Source organism: Netta rufina (assembly GCF_964035555.1).
Source record: "Netta rufina genome assembly, chromosome: 17".
Classification (NCBI taxonomy): Eukaryota; Metazoa; Chordata; class Aves; order Anseriformes; family Anatidae; genus Netta; species Netta rufina.
The window spans coordinates 13,113,640-13,130,554 of NC_140141.1; the positions used below are offsets into that span (position 1 = coordinate 13,113,640).

The window sequence follows — 16,915 nt, forward strand, 5'->3', positions numbered from 1 at the left end:
CAACATTTGTTGACAGATTCTGAGCTTCACCAAATTTAGTTGTTACCAATGTTAATTCAATGTGAAAGACAAGGCAGTAATGCATGCAGTGCTCCCATTATGTATATCAATCTTTAATATTCAATTTGAGTTCCTAATTGCCTCACTATCAATGTTCCAACCCACAGCAAATCCCTCCATGCCTCTGTAATTCACTGTTTGCCTGGGAAGGCTCTGCCTTTGCAAGCCTTCTGAACTAAGAGCTACCACATCCAACACGAGGTACTGTGCAGAGATCTGCCGTGGCCTTTGCCATTAGAGAAAGTCTAACGGAGCTTTAAAATCTTTTAAAATTTGCCTTACGAAGAAGCACAGGGAACATTATTTACGATAGCCTTGAACGTTTCTTAATTGATGGGTGTGAGCTGTGTTACATACAAGTCCGTAATTTTTCCATTGTACAGTCACGGTCAAATGAACTCTTATTTGGGGGGAAGTTAGGTGATCATTTAAAAGTGTCTTACCTGATACGGACTCTGCCAGAGGACTAAACCCCCTACCAGCAGGGAAATAGACTACATCTAACCAGCATTTCCAGCTCTAACTTCTATGATTAATAATTTACAATCCACAGTATAATTTTTTAAAATTATTCCTGTACAGTGAGAAAAATCCTCTCTGGAGTATGATCTATTTCAAAGTGAAATACTTTTAGAGACCTGTACCTCCCTCCAAAAACAAAACAAAAAAAAATGTTGTAGGAAGTAAGGCACAAAGTTTCCCTGCGAAATCATTTCTCTTCCACAATACCCATTAAGATTTTGTTACAAGTACAAACTCTACTTGTGTTTAATCACTCTAATCAGAATCTTGAAAAACAACATTCGATTATTTACAAAATAATCCACCTATCCACTTTAGATATTATCCAAAGTTCCAAAAAACCACATCAGTAGCAAACACCGTCATCTGTGAGTGACCACCTTACGGATGTATTTTGAGTGCTCCTGTCCCCATCCATGTTCCAGTCTTTTAACGCCGTTAAATTTAGACGAGTTGGGAGTGAGTTTGACACATTCTTCCTCTTCAGTAATACGGAGCTGTAACACCCCTGTGCCAAGATGATGAATCTCTGCATGGCAGCCTGCTTTGCGGTTATTCAAGCTGGTCTAGCAGAGAGCTAAACAGCTTGGCCTATTTGACTAGCTGTTAATTGGCCTCTAGGAAAGCCAGACTGCAAAATGAGAGTCTCTACAAACTGTAAGGCTGGAGAATATTTGTTTACCTCAATTGCACATTAGGAGCTGTTTCCAACAATAGACATGTTTTTTATTACTCCTTAAAACTATTTTTAAATGGCTATAACCCTCTTAAAAAGTCTCCTAGGGATTTGAGAAATTAAGCTAGAATAAGCATGACAAGTATATAAACTAGGCAATTTTATCAGGCTGTAAATCAGCATTACCGTTTCAACCATGTATTTATTCTTGTCTTAGCTGCTAAGACAATAACAACTACACCTAGCATAAAAATGACTTTGAATATCAGCAATCAAAGATGATTAAGCATTATATAGCAGCTTTAAACACAGCGAAACCTCCATAAAATTGCTCTCTGCAAAATGAAGAAGGGAAACACACCTGTATTACACTTTGATTTGAGCGTGGCAAATTACTTCGTCAATCACATCATGTAATTTACTTCTGTGCTATACACAATGGAAAGATCAATACTGATGAGAAACTCATTTGCAGTATGTTCACACTGCCAAATTTGTGTGAACTACATACTGTACTGAGTCTGCTATTCTAGCCCCTGTATGAATAAAATTATTTGAACAAAGAAATTACAAAATTTGATTGGCAAAGCAAATAAAGTAGTACACGCTGGAATTCTATTTTGAAAACATTTGCCCCTTCAAGATTCCTGCGTGATATTTTTAGTTGTTTCGTGTGCTATTATTTCTAAATAACAGTATTGATTTTTCTGCCTCTTTCTCATCAAACTTCTGTATGCTTTAGTTGCAAGTCTTCTATTTTTTGTCTTGAACTTCTTGCTAGTCTTTGGCTGTTCACACAGCATTGTTATTATACAGCTGCCCACAAGCACAAGTTTGTGAACAAAGGCCTGGGGTTGGGCAAGACACAGCGCTGGCACAGCAACATACAAGTGCTGAAACTTACTGTAAAGTTGTGGAAGTTCTGGGTTGTTGGCTTTCATTAGTCTCTTTTAAAGCACTCAAGTATTTCTTGGAGGGCAAATTATAAAGAACTGCAGATACTTTGAAGAAAAATAAATCAAACCCAACAAGAGTAACGGTCTGATTTGGGATTTCCAAATGTCACAGAACCCCTTTCCAAAAAATGGTGACAGGACATTTTCGAAGAGGCAGACATCACACCCACAGAACCTTCCCACAGGATCACAGTAGTAGTGACTTTTCAAAGACACTTCACTGTAGCTGCCCAGTAAGATCCTGAAAGTTACCAAAAAACTAACGGGGCCGCCTGGTATAGAAGCTCAGGAGATCAAAGCTGCCCCCAGTTTCCCAAGCAGAAGGACCTGACATGAAGAAGCACTGCTGAGCAGTTGCAATTCTAATAAAATGTGCGTGGCTTTGGGTTGCTCAGGTCCTGTGGGAACAAGATGCCAGCTCTCCTTATATCAGGAAAAAGAGCATTTCCCTTCCAGACATCACTGGAAATAAATAAATTGTCTTTTCCATTCCAGTTAGCTGTGCTAGCACCCTTCATGGCAACAACACGCCTCTCCTTTGAGCAGCTGCAGCACGTGTCCAGTGTGTATTGCTGGTTCTTACTTACAGCCACTCTAAAAACCTTCCTGTGCTGAGCTCCTTTGTTGAACTTAGCCACAGTTCAACTCTGGCCGCCAGTCCTTTTTCTGAAGGACTCCTACAGCTCATCCCATCGCCTTTCACTCTGCAAAAGAAGCTGGTGAGCCCCTTCCTGCTTCTGCCATCCCAACTGTTTCCTGGTTCAGTCCTTATACTCTTTATTTACTTATTTATTTTTAAGATATTTCACATTCTTGCCTTGGGAACACCTATTCAAAGCCAGGCTGAGCTCTACTCTGGCCTTTATGGCCTTTCCCTCTACTTCTGCCCTCTGCTGCAGTCCCTCTGTTCTAATTCTTCCGAATTTCAGCTTCTGTCTTCATCCGTCTTCCACCAGGAATTCATTCTTCTACTAAAGATTCCTTCTCTTCATTACAATCACGGCAGGAAACCAATCTCTCCCACCACTGCTTTGCAGTGTGGAGACTAACAGGCCCCGTACCCCTGCGAAGCATGGGATCACTCTCTTCCCAACACAACACTGGCAGAGAGAGGCTTGAGGGGAGGACACCCTTCCTCTCACTGAGCCAGAGATGCCTTTCGAAACAACACGTATTTGTCTCAGACTAACACACTGTCACTGCAAGCAAAGGGATTTGGGGCAAAAGCCCACTTGGAGCCAGCTCTGTGCCCTCTTGTAGAGGTGAACACAATGAGCTGACGTTCAACACACACCATTTTAAGATTTTTTAGTGAAGAAGCATCACAGCTTCCCGCTGTGTGTTTTGCCAGCCCAAATCTCCACAAACGCTTGACCTGGCACCTGTGCTTGCAGTCTACCAGCACTGTCACAGTGCAGCGCCTCCAAAATAGCCAGCCACAAAAAGCCCCATCTAAATTTGTACACACACTGGTCCGTATTTACATCAAAATGCTATGATTGCCTTACACGGTTTATTTAATAGCCTAGTAAAAGACTGGCACTTCCTTCAGATGCTGCTGCTTCATGGAACTGCAAAGCATATGACAGCTAGGTGTCAAGCTTATTAATCAAGGGCATAATTTTCACTCCTCAAGAGGCTGCACAGAAACCTCCTCCAGATGTAATGCTCTGCTGCAGCCAGGTGAACATCCCCATTCAGACTAATGCCCCTGCCCAGACTCTTGTTAGCCCCATGAAATTTTTGCATTCTATGGAGTCATTGCAGAAGAAAATCCTGAGAAGCACAGAAGATGATGTTTCATAGCAAACTCCTCCACAGCTTTCTCAGTTCAGCTGTGGACAGTAAAACCATCCTTGTCCCATTATTCTCCAGCCCTGGTATCCATTCCAGGAGGTTAGCAGGAGTGTACTGGTACAAAGGATCTGCCCTGTAAAGGTCAATGTGCTTGTGTGCACGAGGGAGTTTGTTTATAAAGGTTAGCAGGCAGACAAAAGATACAGAATGGGCATGGCTGTTGGAAGTAGGGAAAAACAGATGAGTAAACATCACTAAAAATCACCAACATTTGAAAGTCTCGTTATTTCATGTTTACCTCCCAACAATTCTGGCATGGAGATCCCATCAGTTCTTGTTTCTCAGAAAGGAAAAGAGGGGAGAGAGAGAGAAACGGGCAGGCCACGGTCACAAAGTTAAGAAGAGAATCAAGTATCCTTACCCTTGTTCTGTCCTCAATTTCATAGATGCGAAGCTGCATGGGAACATTAAAGCTATGCAGGATATTTCCACCAAACACCAGAGAATCTACTGGAGTATAAACCGCATGTATCCACCCTAGAGAGGGAAAGCAAAGAACTGAGAATGCCTCGCACTATGTAGCATCACAGAGCAATTTACAATCACATTTTAACAACCCCATAAACCCCGTTCTGAGGGGGGAAGAGAAGTTAAGTAGCGAAAGGTTAAATAGTATGCTCATAGCCACTCTAAGACTAATAATAGCAGAAGGCATCTTATGATGCACAGTCTCACAACCCTCTGTGTGTTGAGTTCTTCTATTTATCCACAGAACGGTTTCAGTGTTTACTGAGAACACGCAAGCTTGTGACTCAACCACATCCATGACTAAGAAGCAAACTCAGCCTGCTCAGTACACTTGGCGCTCAGATGATCTCCTGGCACCTCCACTAGGGCTGCAAATCATGTTGGTGGTGCTGGTGGGCTCGGGCTGCGCAACTGGACTGAGTCACATCAAACTTCTGCCATGCCAGCTCTGGCGCACACGTCTCCAGGTGTCAACAATTTCAGGTTATTGCCAGCCCTCCTTCAGGGGTGAAAGTTTTATGTTCTATTATCAACTTCCTGAAGCAGCAATTGGAAATCTTCCTCACTGCCAGCCCCAAGTTAAAGGACTTAACATTTCTAGTACCTGAGCTGACTGTTCTGACCCTATCCTGGAAGGGCCTGAATTCATTTCACGGGCTCCAAAGTGAGGGAAGAACTTTCTGCCATAACAGAAATCCAGATGTAGCAATTCAGGCAGCCACACACGGCTCGTCTGCTTCTGCATTGTTTGCTTGGTGTGCCAGCAGCCAAAGGCCTGGCTATGCAAGACTGGAGCCTCTGATCTCTGTGGTGAAAGGATTGATCCTGCTAATGATCTGGGCCCCATGGAGACCTGAGGCTTTTTTTTTCTGATTTTTAATGAAAAGTATTACAGTTTATAAACCAGCAGATAAAAGCAACATCAGGGACAGTCAATTTTCTCCTAACTGGGCAGTACTTTCCATTAAAGCTCTGGTGGCTTTCCTTCACTTCAAGATCATTGAGGGAGCAGGAAAATGCTGCTCTGCCTAAAGGGCTTTCCAGCAAGCAGCCACAGGAGCCTTTTGCAGCAATCCCTAGAGCTTGAAGGCCTGCAGAGGCACACCTGAGAAGTCCTCAAGCCCCAGCAGATGGCAGAACTGCAGCTTTCATTTAAGGGCGTATTAGTAGGAGAGTCAGGAAGGAAAAGAAATCAACATGAGAATTTTTTCCCTGGAAACATCACTCTGGATACATTTTTTCCTGAATGTTAACATCACTGAAAGGTTGAGGTTGGCTGGGACCTCTGGAGGTCACCTGCTCCAAGCCTCCCGTGTGAGCCAGGCCACCGAGAGCTGTGTGCCCAGGACCACGTCCAGGCAGCTTTGGAGTATCTCCAAGGATGGAGCCTCCAGAACCCCTCTGGGCAGCCTGTCCCAGTGCTCCGTCAGTTCACAACTCTGACTCCACGTGGTAAATGGGATGCAGAGAAAAACGCAGGTGGCTCGTGGCTCTGGCAGCTCTAGGTATTGCATCTTTCCTGCTCCAGTTAGTGTAATTTCAGCTACAGACCACTTACTATCATCCAGCACGTTTATTACTTCCAAATCAAGAACGACCAACTAGAAAGGATTTTTTTTTCCCTGTAAGGGTAGTACAGCAACCATGCATGTCAATAACATGAAAACACTTCACAGTTAGAGCAGTTCATCACCTCACATGAAATACATCAATCAGCCCGTACTAAGGACAAACTACTGCAAAATAAATGATACTCCTGATCCTAGTCTTCGGGAAGGAAAAAAAGATGCAAGGTGAAGGAATTTGGGGCTACTGCTTCCACGAGGTATCAAAGACTTCTGCAGTTTAGGGGTTGCTGGGTCCCCAAAGCTGATTTATTGGATAGGTGGTACAACTCAGGGTCAATTTGTGTGATAATTCAGCTTCATTGCCAGTTCCAGAGGTGAACAAGCTGAAGCTCCAACAAGTGCAATGACTTATCCATGGCCACAGGGCTGAGCGGTGGCAAAGGACAGGCCACAAGCAGCCAGCTAGCAGCAGGACACTGAGGAGCCCTCGCCACTTGTTTACACCACACACCTCCCAGCATAAATCACTCAATGTAAACACAGACTGACAGATGCAACGAGGTATTTTAATGGAATCATCAACATCGTTCTAAATACAACCTGTTACCAGAGACTCACAGCTTGAGTAAGAAGAGTAACTGAGCTCTAGACACATAGGAAAGGTAGAAAGGTAAAATCCTTCATTTTAAGAAGAAATAAAATGAAACACTATCAGTGCTATTGTTCTTCAAGTGTCTGTTTTTAATATAACCCCACAGCAGCCTCTTCCTACAAATTTTATTTCCTCAGTGAAAATTTCACACAGGAGTGCAATCAATTCCATTTTTTTCTTTGCTCTTTGGGTTTCAGTCTCATCACACCTTCTTCGACCTCTCAACTCTGTCCCCATTAAATGTCACCGTTAACAGCCTCTAGACTTCCTCAGTAGCAGTCCCAATATAATTGAGAGAAGCTAGAAAAGACCAATAAATGCCTGTAGCCAATGCTCAAAAAAAGCAAAAACAAGTGTCCCAGACCTGACAAAAACTCAACAGAAAGCTTAATGAGCATAAATGTAGTTTCAGTGTTGTCCTTACAGAAAAGATGGAAGAGGTGCAAACTAAAGTCTTCACTAAAATATGTGAGAAAACCTCTGGTTCTGCAGATCATGCACTGAATTCCCCACTTATGTTTCTAAACCAGGTAGCTACTCATTTAACAAACAATTAGTACCTTCAACTGACAGATGCAAACTCCTGACTTATGAACTAAGCATTAGGACCTTCAAGACACACGTATCTCTAGTAACTAGACTGAAAATACTGTTTTGTTTTTATGACACAGCTCTCAGTATTTTTTACAATACAGTTCTCAATAATAAAGCACTGAAATCCACCAAAAAGTCACCAGGAAAAAAAAGTTAAAATAAACCAGTGACCAAGCAACACACAGACAGCCTTTTACCGTAAAGCCCTTGGAAGTCAAGTTCCCCACTCCTACCTAAAGCAGAGAGTAAGACAATTTCCACGCATGGCTCAGGGATGAGAAAGGACAATGCCGTGGGTACTGTCCCTTTGTGGAGAAACAATGTGGAAGCATGGAGCTAGGGACACAGCCAAGCCCCAGGGACACCCTAACATCTCCAGCAGTTCATTTGCTCCCAGAGGGAGGATCCAGCCCACAGCCCCTCTACCAGTGAGAGGATGCAGGCCTGACAGAGGAGTCACCTGCTGGCAACACACATCTTGGTCACCCGGCTGCTGAGCATTCTTCAGTCACACTGCGTCCCAAAATAGTCTCAACTCGCCTGAGGAACACTGAATATTGAGACTGCAAAGAAATGAACACAAAGAGGTGTGTTCCAGGGACGCGGGACACTATGTACAAGATTAGACAAAAAAAAAAGAGAGAGAAGTGACAAGGTAGGAAAAAACAGAAAGATTGGCACAGAAGCTACAAGGGAAAAGAAAATCTCCTGTTCTAATATTAACAAGTCTGTGTACAGAGACAAACTGAAGACACCAGTACCAGAAGTAGGAGGAAAGAGACGAGCAGGAAACACTTCCCATGAGCATTGTATATTGTGAAAACGAGCTCTGAGAGCAGATAAACTTGGATGGCACATGCCATTAATTTCCACAGCTTCGATGCAAGCACGACTCAGAAATAAACTGTGAGGAGGATGAACGCTCACTGTGACCACTTGCTAACAAATACACCCACGTTGGAAGCTTCCCAATTATGGAGGCTTGTAAAGAGGAAGAGAGACCTCCAGAGGTGTGTGTAATCCGTAAGACAACAATGAAGGCCAAGGGGACTGCTTTGATATCATCCACATCAACACACCCTGCGTGTCTCACTTCAGCTACGCCGGTATTTTGCTGGACGGACTGACAGGTCTGTTGACATGTATATGGTCACATCACCATGTCTATGGTCACATCTGCTCACCTGTGTCAGCATCTTTCAGCTCTCACAGCAAAATTTTTTCCATGCAGCCTCCAACAGAGACACCTCTGAAGGGAGTCATCAATTCTCTCCTCCGCAGCTGCTTTCTACTGTCTACATCAACTCAGGTACTGCTGCACAACCCTGCATGTTCCATGGGTTAGCGCGAGACAGAAGATAACATCTCTCCCCTTGGCAGCATTCCCAAACCCAGAAACCTCTCTCAGTCTCTGTTCCTCTCTCTCAAAAAAGAAAAAAAGAAAAAAAAAAAAAAAAAGGAAAAGGAATGCAACACAGAATACAATACCACAAATTTAATTTCATCCTTAACGCTAAAAAAGCACTGGAGTGATATCGGAAGAAAGGGTTTAAGGGCAGGAAAAAAAATGCTAAAGTCAGAGGAATAAGATATTGTTAATTTTTGGTTGAAAGACACACAAAAAAAAGCAGCACCTGCTGAACATTATCTAAAGCTACTGCTAGATTGCACAGATGTGACACCTACTGTGTGGCCTCAGGGATGAGTCAATAAAGAGAAACCTTCCTCAGAGGTGACTGGTTTCAAACCAGCCTGTTGATACCAGTTCCATTTGATCCCTGTTTGGTGAGGCCGAACCCCAACTGCAGCAGACGCCGCTGAACCGGCACCCGTTGTCTAAGAAAGAGGCTAACGAGCAACTGAACATGGAACCAGCCACTGTGATCTTTCTTGTTGCAGCTCTTGATGATTAATGAGCATTTCTTCCTTCCCAAAACAGCCCTAGCTTATGAAGTAAAACCAGCATTGGGCAGGAATCTTATTCAGGAGACTCAGAAATGCCCTCAGCTGGTTTACAGTTAGAAATTATTCCACTGCTCCTAAGGTACACTCGAATATTTAGATGTTATCATCTCTAGCAAATCAAGGAGGTAAAATTAACAGTAAAAAAGGTTTTCTTAAGAGTTAAAAGAAAGATACTATCTCATTATATCTTCTGAATTTTATAAAACAAGTATTATTAAACATTACAAACTTGTTAGAAGATTTCAGGGCCCTGTAAATTCCTGCTGTATCTTCAAGAATGGAATCGTCCTTCCGAGAATAATAAAGCAGAACATGAATTTATCAAGAAAGCTACAGGGCAAACGGACCACAAACACCAAGCCAAAACCATGGTGCATCCATTTACAGTAGTAACTGAACAAGTATTTTGCTCTGTGATATACATACATACATATTTTCCTGTGATTCTACAGCAACTTTGTCTGGAAAAGCAAAAAGTATGTAAACAAATTTTAAAAAATAATAATCAAAAGTGACAAAAGACATGTCCTTAAGGGGAACAATGCCAAGAAACCAGATATAATTTCTCTGACCTCAAAAGAATAATGATTGGGTCACAGTAGTACCCACAACCAAGTATATCAAGGAAACATCATGCTTACATTTTTAGAGTAAAAAATTAATGATTTTTGTCCCCAGTAATACAAGTAATCCAGCAATTCTCAATCTTACATAATTTGATAAGAATCAGGTAGAGCACTGCAGAGGAACAGAACTAAAATCCAACATTATGCTGTCACCTTCCATCTGAAAGTAGCCACTTGAGGCAAAAACTCTCTCTGATGCTCTCCGCTGATCTCCATCGCTTGGTCCCTAAAGGTTCCAGGCACGGAGCTTCCATTAATGTCAGTGGAAGCTCCTGAAATGGAAAAAGTGAACAGCAACCGAAAATAGCCAGGCAGCTATGCAGCCCTAGCACGACTCCCTGCAAAAAAATTTACCAGTCAGATTTTAATAGCCTGTCATTCTCCCTGATAGAAAGCCTCTGTGCTACCTTCTGGCCCCATTACACAATAATTCATCAAATACTGACTGGCACGGCGGAGGTGACCTAGGACCACACGCTCGTAACAGGCAGAATCTTATTGATAACCACAGATACAGTATTTGAAACGCTCTGAGTGCTTGCTAACCACAGCATAGAGTCTAGCACAGTCTAACACTTTCCAGCTACTTTCCTTCCCCCAAAAAGCGTTCATCCAAGAGAAGTCATTATTTCTGTATTTGACTGAGAACCAGAACTTTGGAGAACTCTAATGTTACCACAATAATCATCACAGAACAATGAGAATATTTGGTTAGACCGTGGCTCATTTTTCATCTCTCAAGAAATTGAGAGATTATAACGGCATCTTTCCACGCACAAGGCCCCACAGCGTGTTATAGTAAAGAACATACAAAATAAAACAAAAACTGCTTACTCGGTGGGGAGCAGCTAACTGCAGGGTGAGACACAGCTCTCCTAAGTGTGCAGCAACACTAGGGAGAAGTTTGGAGAGGAGGCAGAAAGGAACACCGTTCCCAGCTGACAGCAAGTGACCTCACCTGGATTTTGATCACGGGAAAGCCTAAAAGCTTAAAAGCTCAAAAGTTGCCTACAAGATCTAGTGGCAGTACATTGGTCGAGTCTTGGAAACCAAAAATGCACGGTGGCTTCTGTGCATTTCTTTATGGACCATATTGGCCTATTACTTGAACTGCTCCTGTGAGATTTAAAGAACAGCCAAAGCACTCAGAATGGCCTGGCTACTTGACGATTCCCCCCAGAGACAGCTCTCCCAGCTACCAGTTCACTCACACTATATCACATCCCTCCCTGTACTCACATTAACGCTGCAGATTTGGAAAGCCTGCAGTAAAAGACACCCAAACCGAGCTTACCCATGGTCAAGCTGACAGCAGTGTCGGTAACAACCCAGAACCAGCCGAGTTCACCTTTTCCAGGCACAATTACACACTTACTTCACAATATTAGCAACAGAGACAAACACTGCAAGACAGATTTCCCTCAAGAGACTACAAGCTGGCCTGCTTTCGCAGGCCCTGATTTTGCATGCGCAAACACTCTTGAATTTCAGGTACAAGCGCCTACACCAAGCATAAACACACACACACACAAGAAAAGGTCACTTTTTTGGAAGAGAGGTATCAGAGGAAATTGAGAAAAAAGCAAACAAGCTTAGCATATTCCCAGCTACTGCAAGATCTTGTTTGTAGAGGACAACAGGGAAGGAGGAGAGAGACAATATCCCTGTCAGACCCCCAGCACTTACAATCAAAACGACACAGTCAGCAAGACTAGAAGACTCAAAAGAGCACCTGGATTGAAAAAAGGATCAATTTTTCATTTTGTGTATGCTTAATTTTGAGCTTAGCTTTAGGAAGCAACAGTGAAGTTTAGAAGTACACAAGAGGAATGCATGTGATGTTCAGAGAACCAAGATGGGAAGGGAATTCCATGCATAAAGCAACCGTTCGGGGAAAAAAAATATATATATAAAAGAAGCACAAGGATAAAAGTGAGAGATGGTTGAGATGGTTTACAGAGCATGAAGAATGGAGTGGCAGGTGAAGGGCACGAAGGGGAGAGAGAACAGGTTCCAGTGAAGTTATGCAGTGATGTAAAACGAGAAAAATATTTACACTCAAAGCAAAAAAGACGGGCACTAAAGACAGTCAAAAACCAGGTAGCACATTTTCATTGACTTAGTGAGCAGTACATTGCAAGCAGGCTGCAGGGGAGCAATCAGGAGGTAATTGAAGAAGTGGCTGCATGCAAGCCAGAGACAAGAGCCTACAGAAATCCTGAGTGGAAGAAATCTGGAGGGACACTGCTCAGTCCATCCCTGCCACAGTGATGCCAAACACCTGAACATTTTCTCCATAACCAACACCACAATGGACTCCAAATGCTCCCACTCTGCACATCCTCAGTGCAAACCCCCACTGAACACACACACACACTGTACAGAAGAACGCTAACAGCACAAACAATGCTGGACAAGCTCTAGATTTGATTGTGATTGATAAAATGTTGTGTCCCTGCTGAGACAATAGCTGCACACAGAGATTATGGTTTCCTCTTCAAGACCCTCACAGCTTACACAGGAAAAGAGAAAAATTCGCTCTACAAAGAGCTTCCCTTCTGTCTGGCAGGCAGGTCTGGTATGCAGCGTCCGCTACATCACAGCGAGATGTGTTACCTCGACCAAATTTCACCCACGTTAACACACAACCATATGAAAGGTTAAATTGTTTCTGATAAACACACACAGTGCCAACACCTAAGGGCCACAGCATTCTTCACTAATATGTTGCCCTTACGCACAAAGACATCTCCCCTCCTGGAGATAAACAACTGGATTTCTACAGGAAATAAAAATAAAAATCATTCGCTGTCTTGAGTAGTTACTGTAGCTTCCTCCCCCCTCTCGAGCCTTCAGTTACCCTCACACCTTGAGCACACAGCTGGCCATAAACCCCAACAAGTCATGAAGGGGTGACAACTGACAATTAAATTCTGACATCAGTTTAGATTGTACTAATGGAAAAGGCTGGGTTCCTAGTTAAATTATCACTTTCCTGCAGACTTTACTAGTTGATCATCCTTAACTCACCAGTGGGAACTGGTAAAGTGGGAGGTGAGAGCTGGTAACTGCACACCACTGTGCTTGGAGAAGTCCTATGGGGCCATGAGGAGTGCAGCTTGGGTCCTACACAGGGCACTGAATACAGCATCCCTCTGAATCTCAGCTCACTTCCTCCACCCCATACTTAGGAAGGACTCCTAAAGCACTGCCAGATGCACTTTGACCCAGGACGACTCACTACGCGGATAATACCTGGCTCATTTTCTCCTTGATACCACAGCTGTGATTTGTGCCTTTTGGTGCTTTCCAGGGTTAGAAGCACAGGTAGAAATTAACTGGTTTAAACTTAATCCTGAAAAGATGAAGGCGGTGATGCAGAGGGAAATACCCTGAGGCCCTGGTGAGCACTATAATTATGCCTTCTGTAAGAATAACTCCCATTCTTGTGCAAGTGCTTTGTAGTTTCAGGGATTTACTGGATCTACTGCTGATCCTAGATTCTCAAAGAAACCTTCCATCTCCCACCAGCCTATGATCTTACTCCCCCATGTGTCTTGTTACAGTCTTCTCTACCGACTTCATCCTTTACCCTGTGATGATATAATAGCATCGCTAGGACCACCCCCAAAAAGGACTTGAAAATGAGGGCACAGCGGGAGATTTGATGCAAAAAGGCCCTTCACCGACACGTTCTCCATTCGCAGTCCAACTGAGCACTAGCTGAATCACTCCACACACTTTCTGAGGCCGGACCTGTCATTAGGAGGTATTTGCCTTGCGGCCGAGTTGAGGCTGGTTCAGAGGTTATCAGGCTCAGCTGGAAGTGGGGGACACGCTGCTTTTACAGGCACCCATCACCAGAAGCTGAGCACTACCAGCGGTTACTGAGTGCATACAAAACACATTCAAACATTAACTAGTGCGATACTCTCACAAACCAGAGGGAAGAGGTCACAGGAACTGACCTGTTTTACAAGGCTATGCTCAATTTGCTGACCTGGAACAGCTTTTAACTAGGCATTTCCACGCTCTTAAAACAAACGGGGAAATATTATCCTTTCACATAAGTAAGAGATTTGTGGAAAAGGTTTCTGACAAAATACACCAGAACAAAACCGTGGAATCCGTGAGGTGCTTAAGGAGAAATTATTCATGTATGCCTTTCAAACGTGGCACGGAGCCTAAAATGGCTGAGGTATTGGCATTTCTGTTCTTTGGGCTTTCCTAGGAAAACAGAAACTACAGTCAAAAAACACAGTTGGAACCACTTCGCTCCAGCCACCATGTTACAGTTGTGTCCCGTTCAGGCTCCCACAACTTGCTGGGTTCCAACTGCTGAGCATGACTGAACTAACAGACAGAAAGTCTTATTCATAGGAGGCTGCTCACAAGGGAACGAAGATAAATACAAAGATGCAGTAACGGGATCTAAGCAAACAGCACAGGCACACTCAAACACCTAGTTCAAACAGTAACAGCACATTCTGACCTGCTTCAAGGGAAGACCTAATTCCTTTAATGGATTAACTCCTACACCCTCCAAGTCATTCTGCCTGTCACATCCCAGGCAGATTCTTGCCAAATGCTTACCAAATATGCAAATTTGTGGCCTTTGGTTGATGCTAATAATGCTCCTTAGTTAGCAGGAACATTATCAGTGTCTTCTCGTGACCTGCATTCTATCTGTCTCCAAAATTTAAAAAATATATATAATAATCTTATCCCCACAGAGCAATTCTAGAAGCTGAAGAACTACCAACCAGTCCTTCTGTCATGTAAAAAGGCTATCCATATTTTTTTCCCTGGGAAAATCCGCTAGACAGAGGCAATGTATTATACCATTATAAAGAAACTTGCAGTCCCATAATACTCAAAGAGAGCAAAGCCTGATATCATTGGAAATGAAGAGCGTTACAGATTGCACCATCCTTAATCCATTTTAGGCAGCAGAATAAAGGCCTAAAGCCACCAGCCTTCAAAGCAGCAACTATTTGGTTGCTTTGCAAGAAGAGGCTGAATCATGCAATGCAGCCACTGAGGTGGGCAGCAGTGTACAAACAAAGCACGTCTGAGCTCCTGGAAGATGCCTGGACTCAGCACGACCTCCATCAGACAGAAGTCTTGAAGGGTTACAACAATAAAATAAAAGTTGTTTCACCACAAGGCTCCATCAAGGACTCAGTCCACCTCAGACCACAGACAGAGGCAAAGAAGTAGGTTCCTGAACCGCAGGTGAAACTTGCCAGAAGAGTGCCAGAGGCTTGACATCTCTGGTCACTGAATACATTTAACACCAGTTTTATCTCAGAATAAGAAAAACAGAAAAGTACCTGTCCAATAAGACAAATAACAGTAACAAAAGACCCCGATGAGAAGAGGTGGACTGACAGCCCCAGGGACCCAAGTCCTCTCTCCTTTTCCCTAGCACAGCCCAAGTGATCACTGCATACACTTCCTCAGTCTGAATGGGACAATTGCTCGGAAATCAAGCACATTCAGCTCCTTGCCTTTCCTTTGCCCAGGAAATACAGAGGTCAGCATGGGGTTCAGATGTGAAGAATTGTTTTACAGACAACTTTAGTCAAGCACAATTCCAGTGATTCCAAAACCAGTTAACAAACAATACCTGAAGGAATGAAGAACGTATAGCCTTGTTTCAGCTCAATTCTTTGGCATCTTTCCACCCTGTCTCCCAGAAAGATATCACTTTGCTTTCCTGAGAGCACCCATTCTTCATAAAGTTCTAGATTCTGCAGAGTAGGCGGAATCAGCCAGAAGATCTAAAAATAAAGCAACGATTTAACTATTACCAACAATCAACAAAAACACGCAACTGAAAAATTCCGAGGAGTTTATCGTGTGTTAGAGGAAGGAATGCATAGCACCCAGCCTGCTTTCTGCATAAAACACGTGATTTCCAGGTACTGTACACAGAAATCCAGAGCAGACAGCAGCAGCAATTAGTACAGGGGCTGGAAACGTCAAGGTAACTGTCAGTTGTCATCTCTCTTCCGTGAAGCATCTTATTCAAAAGCTGCCTGCACAGTTTACGTTCAGTTCAGAAAAATGTGTTGGCATAGCACAACTTCACTGGATGCAGATGACCAGTGCCTGTACCACAAAGATGTTCAATCTGCTGTATTTACTTCACTGCCCACCATATGCTGTCTACACTAGAATGAGGAAAAAGCAACCTAAAATAGCAAAGATGTGAACGTAGCCACACACACTGTATATTCTATCATTTCTGTATTCTGCAATATTTCAGGCTGGGTGTGCACACTAAAGGAACACAGAATCTCTAATAGGAAACTGAAAAGCTCTAGCTACAGAAGGAGACTTATGAGGGCACTCTGACCCAACAAGGGTACACACAGCCATGTACTCACTGCAAGACGCTTCTAAACCATGCAGCAATAACAAGCATAAAACCACCAAGGAATAACACATTAGATATTTCAAATAAAGCACTTGCTTGTTTCATAAAGATGAATGGTGTCCTTCTAGTTCAGCACACTCCATGTACATCAACAAAGGTAAATGAAATAGACTGCTAACTGACTAGCCAAAAAAAAAAAAAAAAAGTGAAAAATGAAAGAAAGCAACCCCATCCCTCCACAACAGGCACAGAGGATTAACAATAAATTTCAGACAAGGTTCACCTACCTTCCCCCCACGGAAAACGTGATACCACACTGAAGTGCCACCAAAATCAATATGAAAATCAGTGAAGCATCCTTTCACACTCATCAAACAGTACCTGAAAACAGAGCAAAGGACAAAAATGAATCAGTCTAAAACAGTATTTTTCATGCCTTAATTTGCAGAGGTAACATGTGTGATACTGTTTCCATCCACTCAAGTTTTTGCATTTATAGTACAGTGCTTTTTTTGTCTCAAAGTAACTATAATTAGGTTTCTGCTGAAAAACGTGCATCTTGAAGTTTGAGTCTGCTGCTCATACAACT

General features: G+C 43.1%; 1 protein-coding gene across 5 annotated transcripts in view; it reads right to left on the reverse strand.

Annotated features, from left to right (window-relative positions):
• The window catches only part of KDM2B (lysine demethylase 2B), a 101,396-nt gene that overhangs the window by 54,358 nt on the left and 30,123 nt on the right, over positions 1–16,915 (reverse strand). For all 5 annotated transcript variants that reach the window (XM_084297016.1, XM_084297014.1, XM_084297015.1 and 2 more), the window contains 3 exons: positions 16,614–16,707; positions 15,574–15,727; positions 4,433–4,548 (listed from right to left, as the gene is read on the reverse strand). In XM_084297016.1, coding sequence (XP_084153142.1) covers positions 4,433–4,548; positions 15,574–15,727; positions 16,614–16,707 — 364 coding nt within the window. The remainder of the gene's footprint in view (positions 1–4,432; positions 4,549–15,573; positions 15,728–16,613; positions 16,708–16,915) is intronic.